The sequence below is a fragment of the Leucoraja erinacea genome, chromosome 8 (genome assembly GCF_028641065.1).
Source record: "Leucoraja erinacea ecotype New England chromosome 8, Leri_hhj_1, whole genome shotgun sequence".
NCBI lineage: Eukaryota > Metazoa > Chordata > Chondrichthyes > Rajiformes > Rajidae > Leucoraja > Leucoraja erinaceus.
In genome coordinates, this window is record NC_073384.1 from 63,817,924 (window position 1) to 63,838,649 (window position 20,726).

At 42.4% G+C, this 20,726-nt stretch overlaps 1 protein-coding gene and 1 long non-coding RNA gene across 4 annotated transcripts in view; one reads left to right on the plus strand and one right to left on the minus strand.

Annotated features, from left to right (window-relative positions):
- The window catches only part of LOC129699777 (uncharacterized), a 30,084-nt gene extending 13,076 nt beyond the window's left edge, over positions 1-17,008 (plus strand). Inside the window, exons 4-5 of one of the 2 annotated variants that reach the window (XR_008723931.1) lie at positions 7,019-7,144; positions 13,585-17,007. This is a non-coding gene — a long non-coding RNA (uncharacterized LOC129699777). Of the gene's footprint in view, positions 1-7,018; positions 7,145-13,584 lie in introns of both variants that reach the window. The other variant, XR_008723932.1, reaches the window with a different exon arrangement.
- Positions 1-20,726, minus strand: part of LOC129699776 (clathrin heavy chain linker domain-containing protein 1-like) — a 64,055-nt gene that overhangs the window by 8,443 nt on the left and 34,886 nt on the right. For both annotated transcript variants that reach the window (XM_055639848.1, XM_055639847.1), the window contains exons 9-10: positions 6,948-7,122; positions 2,816-3,018 (exon numbers count right to left, since the gene is read on the minus strand). In XM_055639848.1, coding sequence (XP_055495823.1) covers positions 2,816-3,018; positions 6,948-7,122 — 378 coding nt within the window. The remainder of the gene's footprint in view (positions 1-2,815; positions 3,019-6,947; positions 7,123-20,726) is intronic.

Genomic DNA, 20,726 nt, shown 5'->3' on the forward strand with positions numbered 1-20,726 from the left:
GTCAATATAGGGTATCTGTGACCTCACACCGCTGCTTTGAAGGATGACACGCATGCGCTGTAGCGGGCTTCTTTCATGTATTCCCTCAACGTTCCTCCTCATAAAATACAGATCAAACTTCAAACTGGTAAGTTCTCGTTTAATCTTACTATTAAAGTGTATGGGCCACAGGCAGCTCACTGGTGGAGACAATTCAATTGTAATTGTCTTTTAAAAATTATGTTCAGAATGTTTACAGGACCACAATTCACCAAGAGCTATATCATAAATATTAGAACATTCTTGATTCTAACCTCTGGGGCTGATTACATCATATTTTATTTATTTATCAGAGTTCTTATTAATTTAAAGGATTCAACCAGGCATCCATGCCGTTGGTTAAGCCTCTTAACTAACCACCTGTTAAAGAATATATTCTTACAACTTAGATTACACTTTTACAATACTTTTCAAATCTGCTGCTGGTAGTTTAGCACCCCGGTCTAACTTTGCATTTAGAATCACACCAAAACAAGGATAATTAAGAAGTACATTTAAAGGACATAGAAACATAGAAATTAGGTGCAGGAGTAGGCCATTCGGCCCTTCGAGCCTGCACCGCCATTCAATATGATCATGGCTGATCATCCAACTCAGTATCCCGTACCTGCCTTCTCTCCATACCCCCTGATCCCCTTAGCCACAAGGGCCACATCTAACTCCCTCTTAAATATAGCCAATGAACTGGCCTCAACTACCCTCTGTGGCAGAGAGTTCCAGAGATTCACCACTCTCTGTGTGAAGGACCACAGATACATAGTTCTTTCACTTTAGCCAATAACCATAATTAAGTTAGGGATTTTATCATTATAAAGCAAAAATGGATGTAATACCATATTCTAGTTTCATATTTTTTTATCAGAAATGAGCAGAAATAAGATATATAGCAATAGGCTTGTATTACTGTGTGCTGCCAATGATAACTTGGAACTCCAGAGCATAGTAATTAGGAAATTCCAGTCAGTAGTTTTTGATTGTATCTGTAAATATCAGGCATTAACACTGGTTCTACCAAACCTTATCCATAAAAGGGTAGAGGCAAATGCCAATATTGCATCTGAAATTAAATGAATGTTTAAACCTGAAGCTCTGTTGCCATAGCTTGGATGTTTAGGCCGAGGGCAAAGTCAAGAGGGCTAGAATTTAAAAGTTGAATCCATAACATTTCTCAGGAATGTAAGAACATAGCAAGATACCTTATTTGGCCCAATGTCACTGCTCCACCATTTAAAAAGATCACAGCTGATCTTTTACCTATGTGCCACAATTCTACATATCACATAACCCTCAATTTCCTGAACAACCTAAAAATCTGTCAATCTCGGTCATGAACTTCCTCAGCAACTGAACTTGCCTTTTTGTTTGGGACCAACAAAATCTGTAGGATAATGATTTCCAAAGAATAAACTCAGATTTAGAAAACAAGCATGATTGTGATAGATTTGAACATAGAATGGATAATAGTCACGGTGGCACAGTGGTAGCGTTGCTGCCTTACAACAAAATGCAGCCCCAGAGACCCGGGTTCAATCCTGACTACGGATGCTGTCTGTATGGAGTTTGTACGTTCTCCCTGTGATCTGCGTGGGTTTTCTCAGAGATCTTTGTTTTCCTCCAAAGACGTACAGGTTTGGTTTTTCTCAGAGATCTTTGGTTTCCTCCAAAGACATACAGGTTTGTAGGTTAATTGGCTTGTTTAATTTGGCTTGATAAAAATGTTAAATTGTCCTAGTTGACGATATGCAGAGTATTGTCCTGCCGACTACAAAACTCAGAAGGTTCAGAAGAAGGAAACAAACAAGGGGTAGCTTAGTAAATCTAGTAAAGTTCTATTTGTAGAAAGGAAGCTATATTTCAGAAAAAGCTGGTAAAATGTTGGGTATATTGGGAAATAGAGGTACATATCAGGAAATTAGAGCTGATTAAAAATCATAATTTTTACAAATGTTTACAATCTTCCAATAGAGTTCTAAAGTTATCTTCACGTGAAGCTTAGTTCAGTTTGTGAGTGCCCAGTTTGTAAAGATAAGTAACATGAATAGAATTAAATAAATACAAATAGCGTAAATTACAGGTACATGTATATTTTTGATGCTATCCTAGACTCGCTACACATATCAACACAGGATTAATATCCTAAATTTTCTACCAAAGACTATTGAGTTGGGTTCCTTCCTAAATACCAAACAGTTTGCCTTGTCCTTTTGTTTGGGAACAACTAAGTTTCTGTCAAAGAGTGTTTTCCGTTGTACAGACATGTTCCTGAAATCATGACTTTATGTTTGGTTGGTAGTGTATCAATTCAAGCTAATGGAATCTATACTGGGCTGGCCTGGAAGAGTGTAAAATCTATCATATCTCCACAGCCAAACTCCCAATAATTGGTGATAGGAACATGCTTATTTGCATAATGAAGCAGTCCATACGCAACAAATGAATGTGGTCACAAGATGGTCTGATGAGGTTATAGCTGCTACGACAATTTGAAGGATCAATCTGAAAGCTTTAGTTCCGAGACTGCATCCAGCTATTAACTTTAAAGAATAAGGAGTGATAGTATACAATAATACATCAACAAATATATTCTGTCATACGACTCAAGATTATGAGGTTGTTCAGTAGACTGTAATTCACCTTCAAAGCAAGTTACTGAGAAAGGGAAATGTTGCAATGGTAAACCTTAGAAAAAACATATTTAGAAAAAAGTTATCATTTAAGTTCTCTCACAATAGTAATTTTAATCAACAAAATATAATAAATTCATTTGAATTCTTACCCAAGCTGAACCTTTTGGAATCATGAATATATTCCATCGCCCCAGTCAACTCCCCAACCATGCACATGCAGAGAACAGCTTTCTTATGCACACCACATTTATTATAGACAGTCTGAGCCAATGCCATACACGTTTCAAAGTCTTGTAGCTCAGTTTCTCCATAATCGTAAAGTGCATCTCCCAGGGCTTCCGAACATGTCAATCTAAAAGACAAAAAGAGAAAGTAGCAAAGTACCAAAAAAGTTTTAAATCAAGTAACAAAAAAAAACACTTAGTCATTTAGATGCAAAATGATCTGTAAATTAGGAATCTTACAAGATGTCATCACCTTCAGAGGTTTACACAAAATAACATGTGGTGCCCATCACACAACCTACCTGATTCTCCGTTCCACTGACTTCATTGGGAAAGAAATCTGCTGGAGGTATATACAATTTTCATTTTGTACTGCGGCAATAGTTGGATTTCATAATCAGCATCTTATCTTTGTGAGGATACAAATTATTAAGAGCTCAATATCTCCGCAGCCAAACTCCCAAAATCCAGCTTAACAAAGATTTCTGGGAATATGTCATTATTCATCTTCCTCCAGCCCGAGAAACAGCTATTGTCATTTACTTATCTAGCATCGTAGCCTTGCTACTGTATAAATGTCTGTCAATGAAACATGTTTCGATTTTGTTAACACGCCTGTTATATGGCACCTTATTAATTGTTTGCTGGAAGTCCATGGAAATATTACCCTCAATATTCATTACCTTATCAAACAATTCTATCAAATTATTGAAACACGATTATTTCAACTAAGTATGTATTGAAACATAATTTATTCTTAACACATCCATGTTGACTTGTCTTAATCTTGTCCCAGATCAATATTTTTTAAATGTCTTTCCACCAAATGAGTTCAAACTGACTGCCTGTAGTTGCAAGGTTAATCCGTAGTCCCTTTTATGAACAAGGAAGTAGTATTTGCTATTCTCAAGTCATCTGCCACTACGTCCAAACAGCATTCAAAGACTATGATCCTGTAATTGGGTCATAACGTCACAAGTGATAGGAGTAGAATTAGACCATTCTACTCCGCCATTCAATCATGGCTGATCTATCTCTCCCTCCTAACCCCATTTTCCTGCCTTCTCCCCATAACCTCTGACACCTGTACTAATCAAGAATCTATCTATCTCTGCCTTAAAAATGTCCACTGACTTGGCCTCCACAGCCTTCTGTGGTAAAGAATTCGACAGATTCATCACCCTCTGACTAAATAAATTTCTCATCTTCCTAAAAGAACGTCCTTTAATTCTGAGGCTATGACATCCAGTCCTGGACTCTCCCACCAGTGGAAACATCCTCTCCACATCCACTCTATCCAAACATTTCATTATTCTGTATGTTTCAAAGAGGTCCCCCCTCATTCTTCTAAACTCCAACGAGTACAGGCCCAGTGCTGACAAACGCTCATCATAGGTTAGCCCACTTATTCCTGGGATCATTCTTGTAAACCTCCTCTGGACCTTCTCCAGAGCCAGCACATCCTTCCTCAGATATGGTGCCCCAAATTGCAAATACGGCCTTACCAGTGCCTTATAGAGCCTCAGCATTACATCCCTGCTTTTGTATACAAGCCCTCTTGAAATAAAAGCTGGCATTGAGTTTGCTTTATTTACCACTGATTCGACTTGCAGATTAGCTTTTTGGGAATCCTGCACCAGCATTCCCAAGTCCCTTTGCACCTCTGATTTCTGGATTCTCTCCCCATTTAGAAAATAGTCTACACCTTTATTCCTACTGTAGATCAAACAGTAGGAACACGACTGCACACTTTGGTACACTATATTCCATCTGCCACTTCTCTGCCCACTCTCCCAACCTATCCAAGTCCTTCTGCAGAGTTCCTGCTTTCTCTACACTACCTGCTCTTCCACCTATTTTCATATCATCCTCAAACTTAACCACAAAGCCTTCAATCCCCTCATCCAAATCATTAATACACAAGAGTAGCAGCCCCAGCACCGATCCCTGCGGAACTCCACTAGTCACTGGCAGCCAACCAGAAAAAAAGCCCATTTATTGCCACTCTTCGTCTTCTACTATCCAGCCAACCTGCTAGTCTATGCTCTTTGATACCGTGGGCTCTCAACTACCTTAGCCGCCTCACGTGTGCACAAGGCTTTCTGAAAATCTAAGTAAACAACATCTACTGACTCTCCTTTGTCTGTCCTACTATTTACTTCTTCAAAGAATTCCAGCAAATTAGTCAAGCAAGACCTCCATTTCACAAGGCATGCTGACTTTGGCCTATTTTATCGTGAACTTCACAGTATTCCGTAACCTCATCCTTTATAATAAAATCTTACCAACCACCGAAGTCAGTTCCCACTATTCTACTTTGCTCCCTTCTTGTGCAGTGGGGTAATATTGGCAATTTTCCAATCATCTGGGACCTCTCCTGTCTAGTAATTCTTGAAATATCACTCTCAATGTCTCCACAATCTCTAACGCCACCTCTTTCAGAACCTAATGGTGCAGTCCATCTGGTCCAGGTGACATCCACCTTCAGCCCTTTCAGTTTTCCAAACACCTTCTCCCTAGTAATAGCCACTCCATTAATTTCCATCCGCTGACTCTCTTGAATTTCAGGCACGTTGTTGGTATCATCTCCACTGTGAAGACTGGTGCATAAAAGTTATTCAACTCCTCTGCCATTTCTTTCTTCCCCATTATTACTTCTCCTGCATCATTTCCAGCGGTCCAACTTCCAGTCATGCCTCTATCTTACTCTTTATATAACTGATGAAACACTTGTTATCCTCTTTTATATTATTGACTAGCTTACCTTCGTATTTCATCTTTTCTCCCCCTATTGCCTTTTTAGTTACCTTCTGTTGTTCCCAATCCTCTGGTTTCCCACTAACCTCGATTTCCCTTGTCAGCCATAGTCACCTCTTCCCCCTAGAATCTTTCTTCCTCTTTGGACAGAATAGATCCTGCATCTTCCAGATCATTCCCAGAAATTCCTGCCATTGCTGTTGCACTATCATCCCTGCGAGGGTCCCTTTCCAGTCAAGTTTAGCCAGCTCCTCCCTCATGCCTCTGTAGTCCCCTTTGTTCAGATGATATACCGACATATCCGATTTCACCTTCTCCCTCTCAAATTGCAGATTAAAACGTATCATGTTGTGGTCGTTACCTCCTAATGGTTCCTTTACCTGGAGTTCCCTTATCAAATCCGGTTCATTACATAACACTAAATCTGGAATTGCCTTCTCCTTGGTAAGCTCCACTGCATGCTGCTCTAATTCCGTTCCATAATTCTCTCAAAATCAATGTTCATAAATTATAGGGGCAGAATTAGGCCATTCGGCCCATCAACTTTCCTCCACAATTCAGTCATGGTTGATATATCTTTCCCTCTCAACCCCATTCTCCTGCCTTCTCCACTTAACCCCTCTGACATTCAGAGATAGAATCATAGAGCTATACAGCATGGAAAGAGGCCCTTTGGCCCAGCCTATCCATGCCAATTAAATTGGAATATGGGGTTAGTCCTATTTGCCTGTAATTCGTCCATGGCCCTATAAACCCGTCCTATTCATTTATCTGTCCAAATATCTTTTCGGTCATTGTTGTATCCAATTCTGTAGACCGATGACTTACCTTACTTTAAGCTCGGACAACTTTTTTGGTTCTGATTTATCTGGACCAGATCCACTTTTACCCCATTGATTTAAGTAAGGTCAACGTTTATGTTTATTACTATTTTGATTGATCTTAACAAGAAATAAAATATAAGTTTGTCCACTGGTACGACCAAAATAGGAAAATCCTCTGATTAAAGTATAAAATTGTTGATGTTCATGCCTCTTATTTTCCAATCTGGTTCCTAAAGTATGTTAGCTTTATTCTTTCCAAATTATTTGCAATCTTTACACGTCAGTCATTGAAAATTGATTGACTACCTATCATTATTTGACTGAGATTTCTGAATGAGAAAATCAGAGTGTGAGGTTTTAAATGCAGAATTTTCTTCTCTGGTTTCCAGTCAGCTATATTATACTTAACTTTGTTCTCCATACTATGTTCTATGATAACATTTGTTCTATAATAATCATTTAGTTAAGATTATTACCTCTGTTGCATAACCCAGCGTGTGACCAGATCCAATCGGTTGTGCGTCAATGCACATTTCACTCCTTCCAGTGACATTTTTGCAATAGGTGGATGTCTGACAGCAGAATATGAGTTCATTACTGCTTCAAAGAAATCCAAGAGAGGAGAAACATACCCTTCATATTCTGTGACAGCTGAGGAAGAAAATGCTAATATGTAAGTTTTTACAGCAAAATACTTGAAGTACACCTTCAGTTATAATTATTTTGCTTTTAAAATTGCAAATGGAATCCTGAGAAATATATTTAAAAGAGACAGATAGTTATATTTTTAGCTCACCTGCATCATTATGAAGAATGAACACAAGCCAAACTATGCCTCACATAAGGGAGAATAAGCACAAATTAGAACAGATGTCTGGTGCATCACTTTATGATCAGTTCAGCGGGAACTCAGGTAGAGCTCCCTGGAAGACTCTCCCAGCTGAGGAATAATATAAGCAATTGGATCTATCTTAGTTCCAATTATTTTATTTGCCATAATGGAACCTCTCATTATTGAGAGGGAACTTTATTACCACAAGGAATTATACAAACCTGCCATCTCACCAAACTATAAGATAATCAGATGTTGACTGAAAGGAATTAACATTTCTGTGGTGTGTGACCTGGACAGGAATTTGAAGATAGAAGCATCCCTAAATGCCAGTTGCCCTCAGAGTTCTTAGTAATAAAGGCTGCCAAAGACTTGATAAGTTGCTGCCGAGCATCTTGCAGAAAGTTATCCCCTACAGAAGATCCCCCAGAGATGATAGCCACTTTTGACCTTATATGGAGCCAATATATCTTCAGAAGTAAATGGATGACATTTAATTTGAAAATCATGAAAATCTGATTTTTGGGAACTAATTAATTAATCATTATATTTTCAAAATTAATCAATTAATCAGAAAACAGCCCCAGTTGCACATTGTGAAGCTAGAGGTAGAAATATAGGTGAGAGGGGAGGGGGAGAAATAGGTGTGTGATCAGGTGGGGCATAGGGAGGGATGGGGGGAGGGGGAATACGGCGAAAGAAGGGAGAGAGGGAGGATTGTGTAGTAATCTAAAATAGTAAGATTAAATGAGAACTTACCAGTTTGAAGTTTGATCTGTATTTTACGAGGAGTTACGATGAGGGATTATGTGAAGAGCCCGCTCAGCACGCATGCGCGGCATACTTCAAAGCAGCGGTGTGGAATCACAGATAGACACAGTTATTGAAGTAAACATAGTAAAGACAAGGAGACATCAGTTTATCAGTTTGATCCATATTATTGAGGGTGGGAGCGGAGGGCACGTAATCCCTCATCGTAACTCCTCGTAAAATACAGATCAAACTTCAAACTGGTAAGTTCTCGTTTAATCTTACTATTTTACTTCGGAGTCACGTGAGTGATTCCATGAAGACTTCAAAGCTCTGTGATTTCAAACCGTGTAACAGTTATTACTTCACGCACTGCCGAAGTCCTTGAGGGAGGAAGTGTGTTATCGTAATCAACCAATGAGTCTGTTTGTAGAAAAACACAATGGTATTTTTTAACAATACCAACAAAGAAATTAAATTGCTTCCCTGGGCTTAAATTAAATATTTGCAGTCTGTAAAATCTTTCCTGCAAATAAAACAGGTTTTGCCAACGGCTTATTATAAAATTTCTGAACGGTCTTTCCCCCGACCATCCTGCTGTAGCCAGGATGTGGTCTATAGGCACGTCCATTCTTTTAGCCGTCGACGTGGATGCTGCCCTGGTGGAATAAGACTTGTACTTGTTAGTGTTTATCCCAGCAGTTTTTAGCACCTGCTTGAGCCATCTCGCAATGGTTTGGCTCGTCACCCGACCATAAGGTTTTTTATGACTGACCCACAAGGCTTTTCATCTCCCTCGAATATTTTGGTTGTGTCTATGTAGGATAGTAGGTGGGTCATGGCACATAACCGTGGTTCTGGCGGGTAAGCCCGGAATTCCACGACTGGATTAGGTGTTCCTGGTCTGCTCTGTTTGATCAGTCCCTGGATAACGACAGAGATCTGGTCTGGAGCTGTGAGCATGCTGTCCAGTCACAATTGGTGTAGTGACTGGACCCTCTGTGCAGATACAAGTGCCATCAACATGAGTGTTTTGAGCATAGATTGTTCCAGGTTGAGGGATCTGGCTGGTGGCCATCCCCTGAGGTATGTCAGGACCACACTGACATCCCATGTATGGGTGTACCTTGGTCTAGGGGGTTAGAGTTGTAAATACCCTTCATTAGTTTGACCACCAGTGGGTGGGACCCCATGGCCTGTTGTCCTGGAGCTGGTTTTAAATAGACAGGCAGGGCACTTCTAGCTTTGTTGATGGCTCTGTAGCTGAGTCCTTCATCGTGGTGAAGGTTCGCCAGGAATTCCAGTGCGTTGGTAACTGTAGCGGTTGAGTAGGTGGTCCCTGTATCCAAGCAGTACTTCTCCCATTTTTTGATGCAGGCCAAGTGCTGTTTTTTAGTGGATGTTCGGAGGGATGCTGACATGGTGTTGACGGTATGTTATGATAATCCCAGTCCCAGAAGTGGTTTGTGCAGAATCTGCAACCCAGGAGTTTGATTTTTTCATGGCACGGGTGGCTTGTGCCCGACACTGGGTGTTAATAACTCTGGGTCACTGGGGAATACCATCGGAGCTTCAACAACCATGTCATGGAGTATTTGGAACCATGGCTGTGTAGGCCAGTCGGGTACTATCAAAATACCTGAAGCAGAGTCCATTTGTATTGTGCGTAGTCCCCGACTGATGAGGCATAAGGGAGGAAATGCATAGAAGAAGAATTTCCCCAATCCAGCGTGAACGCATCTACCGCTGCTGCCTCAGGGTCTGGTTCCCAAGCGACATACATAGGTACCTGGTGATTTAGCCTTGTTGCAAATAAATCGATATCTGGCGTGCCATATTGCTTGATAACTTTTGCGAAAAACGTGACCTGGTGTCTGCCACTGTATTTAGCTTACCTGGCAGGTAAGTTACTTATAGCCAAATATGTCTTTGGACAAACCATTGCCAAATTGTGTTGACCAACTTGTCTCATGATACCGATTTTATGCCGCCCATATGGTTAATGTAGGCCACCACCGTAGTATTATCTATTTGTAACCGTACATGCAAGTGATGCATATTTATGCATATGCTGTTAAACCATAAAAGTCACCCAACATCTCTAGATAATTAATGCCCAGTGTAAGTGGTAACGATGACTCTGGGTTAGTCCATCTACTACTTGTGATGGATATAGAGTTAGTTGCTCCCCAGCCTTGAGCACAGGCGTCTGTTTGGATAACTGACGTAGGGTTAGTGATGATAATAGGCTGAAACTATGCCAAACGTTTTTTGCCCACCACTGTAGTTCTGATATTACTTCAGTGGGTAACTTCATGAAACGATCATAATGACCTGTATGTCGTTTTTGGTGCAAAGGTCCGAATTATGTAGCCGGAAATGCTGCTACCATTTTCCCAATTACTCTGTTACTTGTCGAGTAGTTGGTAGTTTATTGACCATTAAATTGTTACATGATTGTGCCAATTCAACTATTTTGTCTCTTGGCAATGTTACAGTCACGTAGACTGAATTAATTGTGAAGCCCAAGTAATCCATGATTGTGGATGGCTTCAGCTTAGATTTATCTGGATGTAAGACAATCCCAGGGTTTCGAATAACTGTTTGGTAGCTGATAGAGCTAACATAGTCAATTTCATGGTCTTGCCCACCATTTAAGATATCATCAAGATATGCCATGACAATATGTTTTTGTCTTCTGAATATTGCCAGAGCTGGTTTTAGTGTCTTGGTGAACAATCTTGGGCTGATGTGAACCCATTGGGTAATGCTTTAAACTGCTATAGCTGCCCCATCCAGGTAAATTTCAGGTATCTGCGATGATCCTTGTGAATGGTACTAAATAGTAAACGTCTTTAAGATCAATGCTTGCCATGAAGTATCCTTTGGAATTTAGTTGTTTGGCAGTAACAACCGTTTCCATTTTGAAAAGTATCTACTTAACAAACATATTTAGTGAAGTTAAGTCAATGATGATGCGACATCCATCATCTTTTTTGGGTTTAGTGAATATATTTGATACGAAATGCAAGGGTTCAGGTTTTCCCACGATACCCTTTGTAATTAGTCTCACCAGTTCAGCTTGTCCCTCTCGTTTCTTTAACGGAGAGGGGAAAATACCCTCTGGGGTGAATGTTGACCTGGTGGCAATTTTTCTAGTATGAATTGTATTTGTATCCACTAATGCCATTGAGTATATACTGATCACTCGTGATAGGCTCCCATGTGTTAGTATTACACTATATGCTGGTAGGAACCAGACCCACCTACCTCCATGGTTATGGGTATTCTTCTGTTTCCTGCCGGTCCAATGAGTGTTGCACGTCGTCTGACGTGGCGGTGACGTGGGGGTGGCACATTTTCCATGGGGTCCGCTCTGGGCCCTGGTCTAAAGAAAGACTTTTGGTGATAGAATGCGGACCCCGAGCTTTCATCAGTCCCATATGGTAGACGTCGACTGATGGACGCGATGGGGTGCTGCTGCGTAGGAATTATTGTTTTTGGTTTGCTCGTCCCGGCCCTGCCCTCATGAGACCAAAAGTTTTTTAAAACTTTTTTCATGTCCTTCATATGCTTTGTGAGGTTTTTGCCAAAGAGCAGTGGGTCTGGCTCAGTGGCTGGGGTATGCACAACCCTGCAAATGTAGGATTTTTATGGCAGGTCTTATGATTTGTTTACCAAGGTTGTGGTCATCTCCGTATTTGTCCACGGAACGAGGAAAACGATGTGATGGCTGACGTCAGGCTTTTAACGGCCTCCTGCACGTGTGGTTTCCACGTAGCAGTCCACCACACCTAGCAGCTCTTCCTGTTCCTGCACCCCTTGCATACTCCCGAGATCGTCAGCCATTGTCCCCTGTTCTTGACCAGCCCAGTCCTGGTCACCAAAGCTACCCTCGGGTAAGGAGGAAGCAATGGACAGTGCACAAGGCACTGTGGAGGGAGTGCCTGAACTCCCCCTGCGAGAGCGCCCCTCACGAAGCGCGTCTCGCTGGAGCTCCTGCTCCAAGAGCCGCTCCATGCGGCTCAGGCGGCTGTCTCCCCTCCCCGTGCGGGTGGAGAGACGTCCCCGTCCGACAAGTCGGAGCCACCGGCCGGACGCCTCTTCCGTGGCTTTACTTCCAGCCCGCTGCTCAGGCGCTAGCGGGGCTGGGCTCGGCACGGTGTCGGGATAGCGGAGCGCCGGGTAAGCGGTCCTACCGCCTTGTTGCTGCCCCCCCCAGATGGAACGCTCCTCCGTGGAGTCGAGCGGGGGACAGGTCTGTTCTGTTGCTGCCCCCCCCCCCCCCCCCCCCCCCCCCCCCCCCCCCCCCCCCCCCCCCCCCCCCCCCCCCCCCCCCCCCCACCCCCCCCCCCCCCCGTGGAGTGGAGTCGAGCGGGGGGGACAGGTTTGTCTAAGAGCCTTTCTTCTCAGAGCTTACCTGACGGTCCGTTCTTTCACCTCCGTAGCGGGAGCGCCTGACTCCCACTGCGCCGCTGTTGCTCTGCTGAACGTAATGCCGCGCATGCGTGCTGAGCGGGCTCTTCACGGAATCACTCACGTGACTCCGAAGTAAAATTGGAGAATTCAATGTTCACACCGTTGGACTGTATCCCAAACAGAATACGAGGTGTTGTTCCTTGAGGTAACGTGTGGCCCCACTGACAATGGACAGAAAGGTCAGTATAGCAATGGGAAGAGGATTACAATGGTTAACAACCGGGAGATCCAGAAGACCTTAAGTGGGAGCACGTTGGAGGTGGTGAAAATGGCAGAGGTTGCAGAGTCTGGTGGGGTGAAGGTGAGAGACAGGGGAACTGTATTCTTGTTTCGTCAGAGGGTGTAGGGGGGAAGCAAGAGCAGAACTACGGAACAGAATATAGACGTGGGTGAGGGATCTCCATCTATGACAGGATGGTGCCAATGTACATTTGGAATGAGGGCTGTTGTATGTAACTGTCAAAAAGGTAGGCACAGCTGGGACCCATGTGAGTGCCCATAGCTATACCTTTAACTTGAAGGTGTGAGGTCAAAGGAGAATTTGATGAGGGTGAAGACAAGTTCCGCCTGGCGGAGGAGATGGTTGGCAGATGGAAATTGATTGGGTCTCTGTTCAAGGAAGTACTGGAGGTCCTTCATGGTGGGGGATGGAGGTTCACGTCCAGTCCCATTACACCTCCATCCCCTACCAGGAAGGTCACAAGGCCCTCCTGTTCTTTCTTGAACACTATCTGGCCTCCTCACCTATATCAACCTATTACCTACCAGGCTTTGGCCAGTCCCTCCTCACTTCCAGCTCTCTTCCCCCCTTGCAATCAGTCTGAAGAAGGGTCCCGTCACCCATCCATGTTCTCCAAAGATGCTGTCTGTCCCGCTAAGTTACTCCAGCATTTTATGTCTATTTTCCGTGTAAACCAGCATCCGCTTTCTATCCATTTAGTTATCATCCTCACCCCATCTGTTTACATGTATCACCATCCTTCTATATACTGGTCATCTTTTCTGTTGCCACTTGGTCTTCCAGCATCGACTTGTATCTTTTGTCTCCACAGATGCTGCCTAACCCGCTGAGTTCTTCCAACCTTCTATGAATATGGCAATGACCAGATATGTTGAGTGATGGATAAACATTAGATAGGTTAACTATTCTACACTTTTTTGGAGTATTGTGATAATTTATGTCCACTTCAGAAAACAGATGGATCCTTGAAGTACTTAATTTCCTTTGTGTTGCACATTTCAGTTTCCATTTTTGAGCTAATGATTGAGTCTCTTCTGACTGAGGTGAGAATGACACAAACTGAGCCATGATTGACAAGTTTACGAAAGCATAAATCTAGATATTGGACTGCATTTATTTTTGATGCAATAAAATAATATTGTGTTTAGTGCTTATGCCATATTGGAACCCTTCATTGTAATATTTGTAATTGTAATGTTCAATAAAAACCTACAGCATTACCACCCAGAAAGAAGCATTAAAATATGATCTGCGGGTTCCTGACTGGGTCATAATCAATGCAGAACAACTGGTGATATATGGCTCTGTTTGAAGTCAAGAATTCAATGAAAGGTGCCAGCCTTTGATGTTACATTCCCATGGGACCTAGGCAGCAGCAATAGACATGGGAAAAGCTAGCGTGCAGTAAAGAAAGAGAAAGTTCCCAAATTACTTGGAGAAAAAAGTGCTCATTAATGAGAAAATGTCGTGAGGGTCATGAAACTATACTAACACCATTTGGCAAGATTTTTTAAATGATCTCCTCCAGTGAGAATCCACACATATAGGGCACAAAAGAAAATTTGTGAATTTGAGTTATTTTGTATGACCTGCAGATGACTAAAAATACTGCCCTCTCATACTGTCAAAGATGTGTGTGCACATTTTGTATGACCTGCAGACGACTAAATAATGCTGCCCTCTCATAAATATATACGCACACACGCAGGCTACAACACTCGTGAACTAATTTGTCTTTTGCAGGAGCAGACACATATCCCCCCGCATCTCTTCATCATAAGAGGTGTCGTACTTGTGCAGTCGAACTGTGCAGTGAGCTGATACTGGGAGGCATAGACAAAAGGAAAAGACACATGTGAATGTCTGTCAACTGAGCCAAGTCTGGTTCAGGAGATTGAAACAATGGTGGGATGGTCTTGGTGCAGGTAATAGCACCTTCATCTATCCACTTCAAGATGATAGCTAGGTGTCCACAACATTATTATCTCTCACAAGGTCACTAAATCATTTCCCACCACAGCCTCTCACGTATGCTTCACACCCAGTCATCCCCAGCTGCTCCTCAAACCATTGGCACCAATCTGAAGCCAGGAAAGATTTGTGGGTTGTCAAAGTCATTTAATGTATGTAAATGCAAAATGAAAGAAGAAAATCGGAATACAGCCACAGAGAGAATACTGCAATAGAGCGCTGGGATACTGAAAGTCACTTACACATATTTTCAAATGAGAAAGGCATTAAATGTACAACTTTGCAATGGAAAAATTACTATTATTTGTATTATTTGATTTTCCTTGGTTATGAATTATCTTCAATACACTAGCGACGTTCAAATGCATTCTCATTTGGCCCATAAAATGTTTCAGTGTAGAGGTACGGCCGATTGGTATGGCAGCAATTTACATCGCTCAGAACCCTATGGTATCTTACCTAGAAATGGTTACTAATTAAATCCTTTTTACATCTACATGCTCAAGCAATCCATTGATTGTTGCCAAACTATTATCTAACACTTTTACCAATAGAAATTGTTGACTTAGCGCGGCACATTTGTTTGTGAAATAATTTGATTTACAGTATGTCAAAGGTGTCATGTCGTTTAGAGCCATGTATGTGACCGCCAATGTAAAGTTGATTTCTATTAGTCATAGAATCATACAGCATGGAAACAGGCCCATTGGCCCAACTTGCCCATGCCGACCAAGATGTCCCATCTACATTAATCCCAACTGTCTGCATTTGGCCCATATCTTTCCAAACCTTATTATCCACATACCTGCCCAAATGATTACAGGATTATAGGGTTCTTATTCCAATTTCAGGCTTCTTCATCCCTATTGGTTTGACCTAATAATACCTAATTACCTAATAAAGGTAAACTTTGTGGGATGGACTCATTTGAATGAAAGATTGAAATATATGAGAAAGTTTGCAAGGAGTAAAGTTGCACATTTACTGTAGTGCCTTTCTCATTTGACAATTGTGTTAGTGGATTTCAATATTCAAGTGCTGCATTGTAGTATTATCTGTGGTTGTTTTCTGGTAGCTAGAAGGTTGTATTCTTTCTGTTTCATGTTGCCCATTTTATTGGTGCCTCATTTATATTAAGAATTGAAAATAACAGCTAACGGTGGGAGCATTAGCCAAAAGTAATTGTTTGTGTGGGAAAGAATTACTTTCCGCTGATCAAGTTCAATTGTTGTGAACTGAGTGAATGACGATGCTTCTACTGCAGAGACATTCAGTTCTTCTTTATTGTATATTTTGAATTGATGAAGTGGTGTTATGTTACAGAACTCCATGAGGGATTTCATATTGCGGAATAAGTTTGGACCTCTTGGCTACTGCAGTGACACTTATTTGGGTTATAGTACTTGTCAATAAGTGTTTGCTGACCCAGAATGGAGAGCCTTGCTATGTTCTACTCCAAATTTATGATTATGTTCATAAACTTCCTCATGTTTTCACAAGCAGAGCCCTTTTTTGTGCTTGTTTCATAGACGTTACTTTGCCATCTGAATTATTTTCTATCTTCACTGAGCTTTGTCAGCTCTTGCAGACCACTGCTGTATCCTGATTTGTTACAGCAAAACAATCGAGCTGCTAAACTAATTACCAGAATGGTTGCCCTGACAATGACAACTGCTTTTCCTGCCTTTCCCAGTCACATGACCTGAGGTATTCCAGCCAAGAAACTCCCAGAGTCTTGAGTCATTATTGCACTCATCCTTTTGCTTATACCTGCATCCTGCACTGACCAACATTTTCTTGTGTTTTCAGATATTATTTCCACAGCTGTAGCAATATTATAGGCTATTTCAAATGTAGTCTCTAAAAAGCCAAGGCTGCATGGATTAATCTACAAGTCTACATGCCAGTTCAGAACTCACAATGAGATATCAAGTGTCCGTGGACTGCAACCAATTTGTCAACAATCTAGTGGATGTGGTCTTGTATCGGGTCTTTTCCAAAGTGCTCAAATGAGGACTATTATGGCTGAAGAAGGACAGATAAATATGGATATGCTTGGCACAATGAGAGTAGCCGAGAATGTGCCTGTCATCAACCTTTCACAGCATTTGACATGAAGCATGGTGGCTATTCGTGTCAGTCAGAAAATGGTCTGCATGTATCCAACCACCCTCTTCCACTATGGCACGGGATTCCAGTATAAGTAAGGGGATGTGATGGCAGCAGTACAATCTCTTTTCCAGCAGAACAGGTTCTCTGTTGCTTTGGCCTAGGAAAGGTCCTGTGTGGGCCCATGTAACAAGAATCTACTGCCCTCTGTCAGGATCTGGATGCCATTGGCTAGGACAGCATTTATTGCCATTCGTTGATGTCTTGGAAAGGTCTTTGTGAGCTGCCTTTTCGGGCTGTGAGGCCACTTTTGGAGCATTGTGTTCAGTTTTGGTCGCCCTGCTACAGATGTGACGAGCTTTTCTGGAAAGAGTGCAGAGAAGATTTACAAGGATGTTGCTTGGACCCGAGGGTCTGAGCTATAGGGAGAGGTGGAGCAGGCTAGGACTTTATTCCTTGGTGTGCAGAAGGATTTGTGGTGATCTTATAGAGGTGCAACATAGGTTTAAGGTGACAGGGAAAAGATTTAATAAGAACCTGAGGGACAGGTTTTTCAGAAAGAGTGGTGAGTATATGGAATGAGCTGCCAGAATAGGTCGTTGTAGGTTGTAGATAGTGTAGGTGGGGCATCTTGGTTTGCGTGGGGAAGTTGGGCCAAACCACCTGTTTCCATGCTGTATTACTCTATGACTGTACAAACTGTCTGACAGCCTGTCAGGCATCAGTGACGAGGAAGTGATCCCAGACTCTCCTGAATCTGTTGATGTGTAAACAAAGTCACCAAAGGCCATCGGTGAGGAGGATGCATGATTTCAGAGTTACTGAAAGTTTGCAGCAAAGCCACCATGTTGGGAGAGTACAGAGGACACTGAGTCGGAATGAGTGAAGGGCAGGAAGTGGCGCCGTTCTCATAAACAAACCTTTATGAATGCAGAGGGTGGATTTGTGATGGAAAAGGTCTACCAGATTAACAAAGCTGTGCTTACTACAACATTTCAGAGGGTGTTTAGACGGACTGTATAAAAATAAAAGAGAAGAAGTATAACAGCAAAGATGAGTGGGAAGCCAGAGGATTGGGAAACTTTTAAAGAGCCACAGAAACATAGAAAATAGGTGCAGAAGTAGGCCATTCGGCCCTTCGAGCCTGCACCGCCATTCAATATGATCATGGCTGATCATCCAACTCAGTATCCTGTACCTGCCTTCTCTCCATACCCCCTGATCCCTTTAGCCACAAGGGCCACATCTAACTCCCTCTTAAATATAGCCAATGAACTGGCCTCAACTACCTTCTGTGGCAGAGAGTTCCAGAGATTTACCACTCTCTGTGTGAAAAATGTTTTTCTCATCTCGGTCCTAAAGGATTTCCCCTTTATCCTTAAACTGTGACCCCTTGTCCTGGAAAAAGCTGAAAGATAACTAAAAAGGTAATACGGGGAGAAAAGATGAGGTACGAAGGTAAGCTAGCTTGTCCCTTGAGTATAGAAGTTGGGATGTAATGTTAAAATTATATAAGGCATTGGTGAGGCCAATTCTGGAGTATGGTGTACAATTTTGGTCGCCTAATTATAGGAAGGATGTCAACAAAATAGAGAGAGTACAGAGGAGATTTGCTAGAATGTTGCCTGGGTTTCAGCAACTAAGTTACAGAGAAAGGTTGAACAAGTTAGGGCTTTATTCTTTGGAGCGCAGAAGGTTAAGGGGGGACTTGATAGAGGTTTTTTTAAATGATGAGAGGGATAGACAGAGTTGACGTGGAAAAGCTTTTCCCACTGAGAGTAGGGAAGATTCAAACAAGGGGACATGACATGAGAATTAAGGGACTGAAGTTTAGGGGTAACATGAGGGGGAACTTCTTTACTCAGAGAGTGGTAGCTGTGTGGAATGAGCTTCCAGTGAAGGTGGTGGAGGCAGGTTCGTTTTTTATCATTTAAAAATAAATTGGATAGTTATATGGATGGGAAGGGAATGGAGGGTTATGGTCTGAGCGCAGGTATATGGGACATGGGGAGATTATGTGTTCGGCACGGACTAGAAGGGTCGAGATGGCCTGTTTCCGTGCTGTAATTGTTATATGGTTATATGGTTATATGGCTAGCTTCTTTAGGTATGTGAAGAGGATGGTAAAAGCTTCTTTAGGTATGTGAAGAAAAAAAATAAGTTAAGTCCAAAGTTGGACCCTTGAAGACTGAAACGGGTGAATTTATTATGGGGAACAAGGAAATAGCGGACGAGTTGAACAGGTACTTTGGATCCGTCTCCACTAAGGAAGACACAATCACCCTGATGTACTAGTGGCCAGAGGATCTGGGGTGACGGAGGGGCTGAAGGAAATTCACATTAGGCAGGAAAAGGTGTTGGGTAGACTGATGGAACTGAAGGCAGATAAATCCCCAGGGCCTGATGGTCTGCATCCCAGGGTACTTAACGAAGTGGCTATAGAAATCGTGGACGCATTGGTGATTATTTTCCAATGTTCTAAAGATTCAGGATAAGTTCCTATGGATTGGAGGGTAGCTAATGTTATCAAACTTTTTAAGAAAGGCGGGAGAGAGAAAACAGGGAATTATAGACCAGTTAGCATGACATCAGTGGTGGGGAAGATGCTGGAGTCAATTATAAAAGATGAAATAGCAGCATATTTGGATAGCAGTAACAGGATCGGTCCGAGTCAGCATGGATTTACGAAGGGGAAATCATGCTTGACTAATCTTCTGGAATTTTTTGAGGATGTAACTGGGAAAATGGACAAGGGAGAGCCAGTGGATGGAGTGTACCTGGACTTTCAGAAAGCATTTGATAAGGTCCCAAATAGCAGATTAGTGAGCAAAATTAGAGCACATGGTATTGGGGGTAGGGTAGTGACATGGATAAAAAATTGTTTAAGAAGGAACTGCAGATGCTGGAAAAAACAGAAGTAGACACAAAATGCTGCAGAAACTCAGCGGGTGAGGTAGCATCTATGGAGAAAAGGAGTAGGCAACATTTTGGTTTGAGACCTTTCTTCAGACTGATGTCGGGGGGGGGGGATAGAAAGGAAGAGGCAGAGACAGTAGGCTATTTGGGGTAGCTGGGAAGGGAGAGGGGAACGAGGGCGAAAGCAAAGACTAACTGAAATTAGAGAAGTCAATGTTCATACTGCTGGGGTGTAAACTACCCAAGCGAAATATGTGTTGGTGTTCATCCAATTTACGCTGGGCCTCACTCTGGCAGTGGAGGAGGCCCAGGACAGAAAGGTCAGATTCAGAATGGGAAGGGGAGCTGAAGTGCTGGGAAACTGGGAGATCAGGTTGGTTAGTACGGACTGAGCGGAGGTGTTGGGCGAAGCGGTCGCCGAGCCTACGCTTGGTCTCGCTGATGTAGAGAAGGTGAAACCTATAACAGCGGATGCAGTAGATGAGGTTGGAGGAGGTGCAGGTGAACCTCTGCCTCACCTGAAAAGACTGTTTGGGTCCTTGGATGGAGTTGAGGGGGGAGGTAAAGCGACAGGTGTAGCATTTCCTGCGAAAATTGGTTGGCAGACAGGAAGCAAAGAGTAGGGATTAACGGGTCCCTTTCAGAATGGCAGGCAGTAATTAGTGGGGTACCGCAAGGCTTGGTGCTGGGACCGCAGCTATTTCCAATATACATTAATGATTTAGATGAAGGGATTAAAAGTAACATTAGCAAATTTGCATATGTCACAAAGCTGGGTGACAGTGTGAACTGTGAGGAGGATGCTATGAGAATGCAGGGTGACTTGGACAGATTGGGTGAGTGGGCAGATGTTTGGCAGATGCATGGCAGATGCAGTTTAATGTGGATACATGTGAGGTTATCCACTTGGTGGCAAAAACAGGAAGACAGATTATTATCTGAATGGTGTCAAGTTGG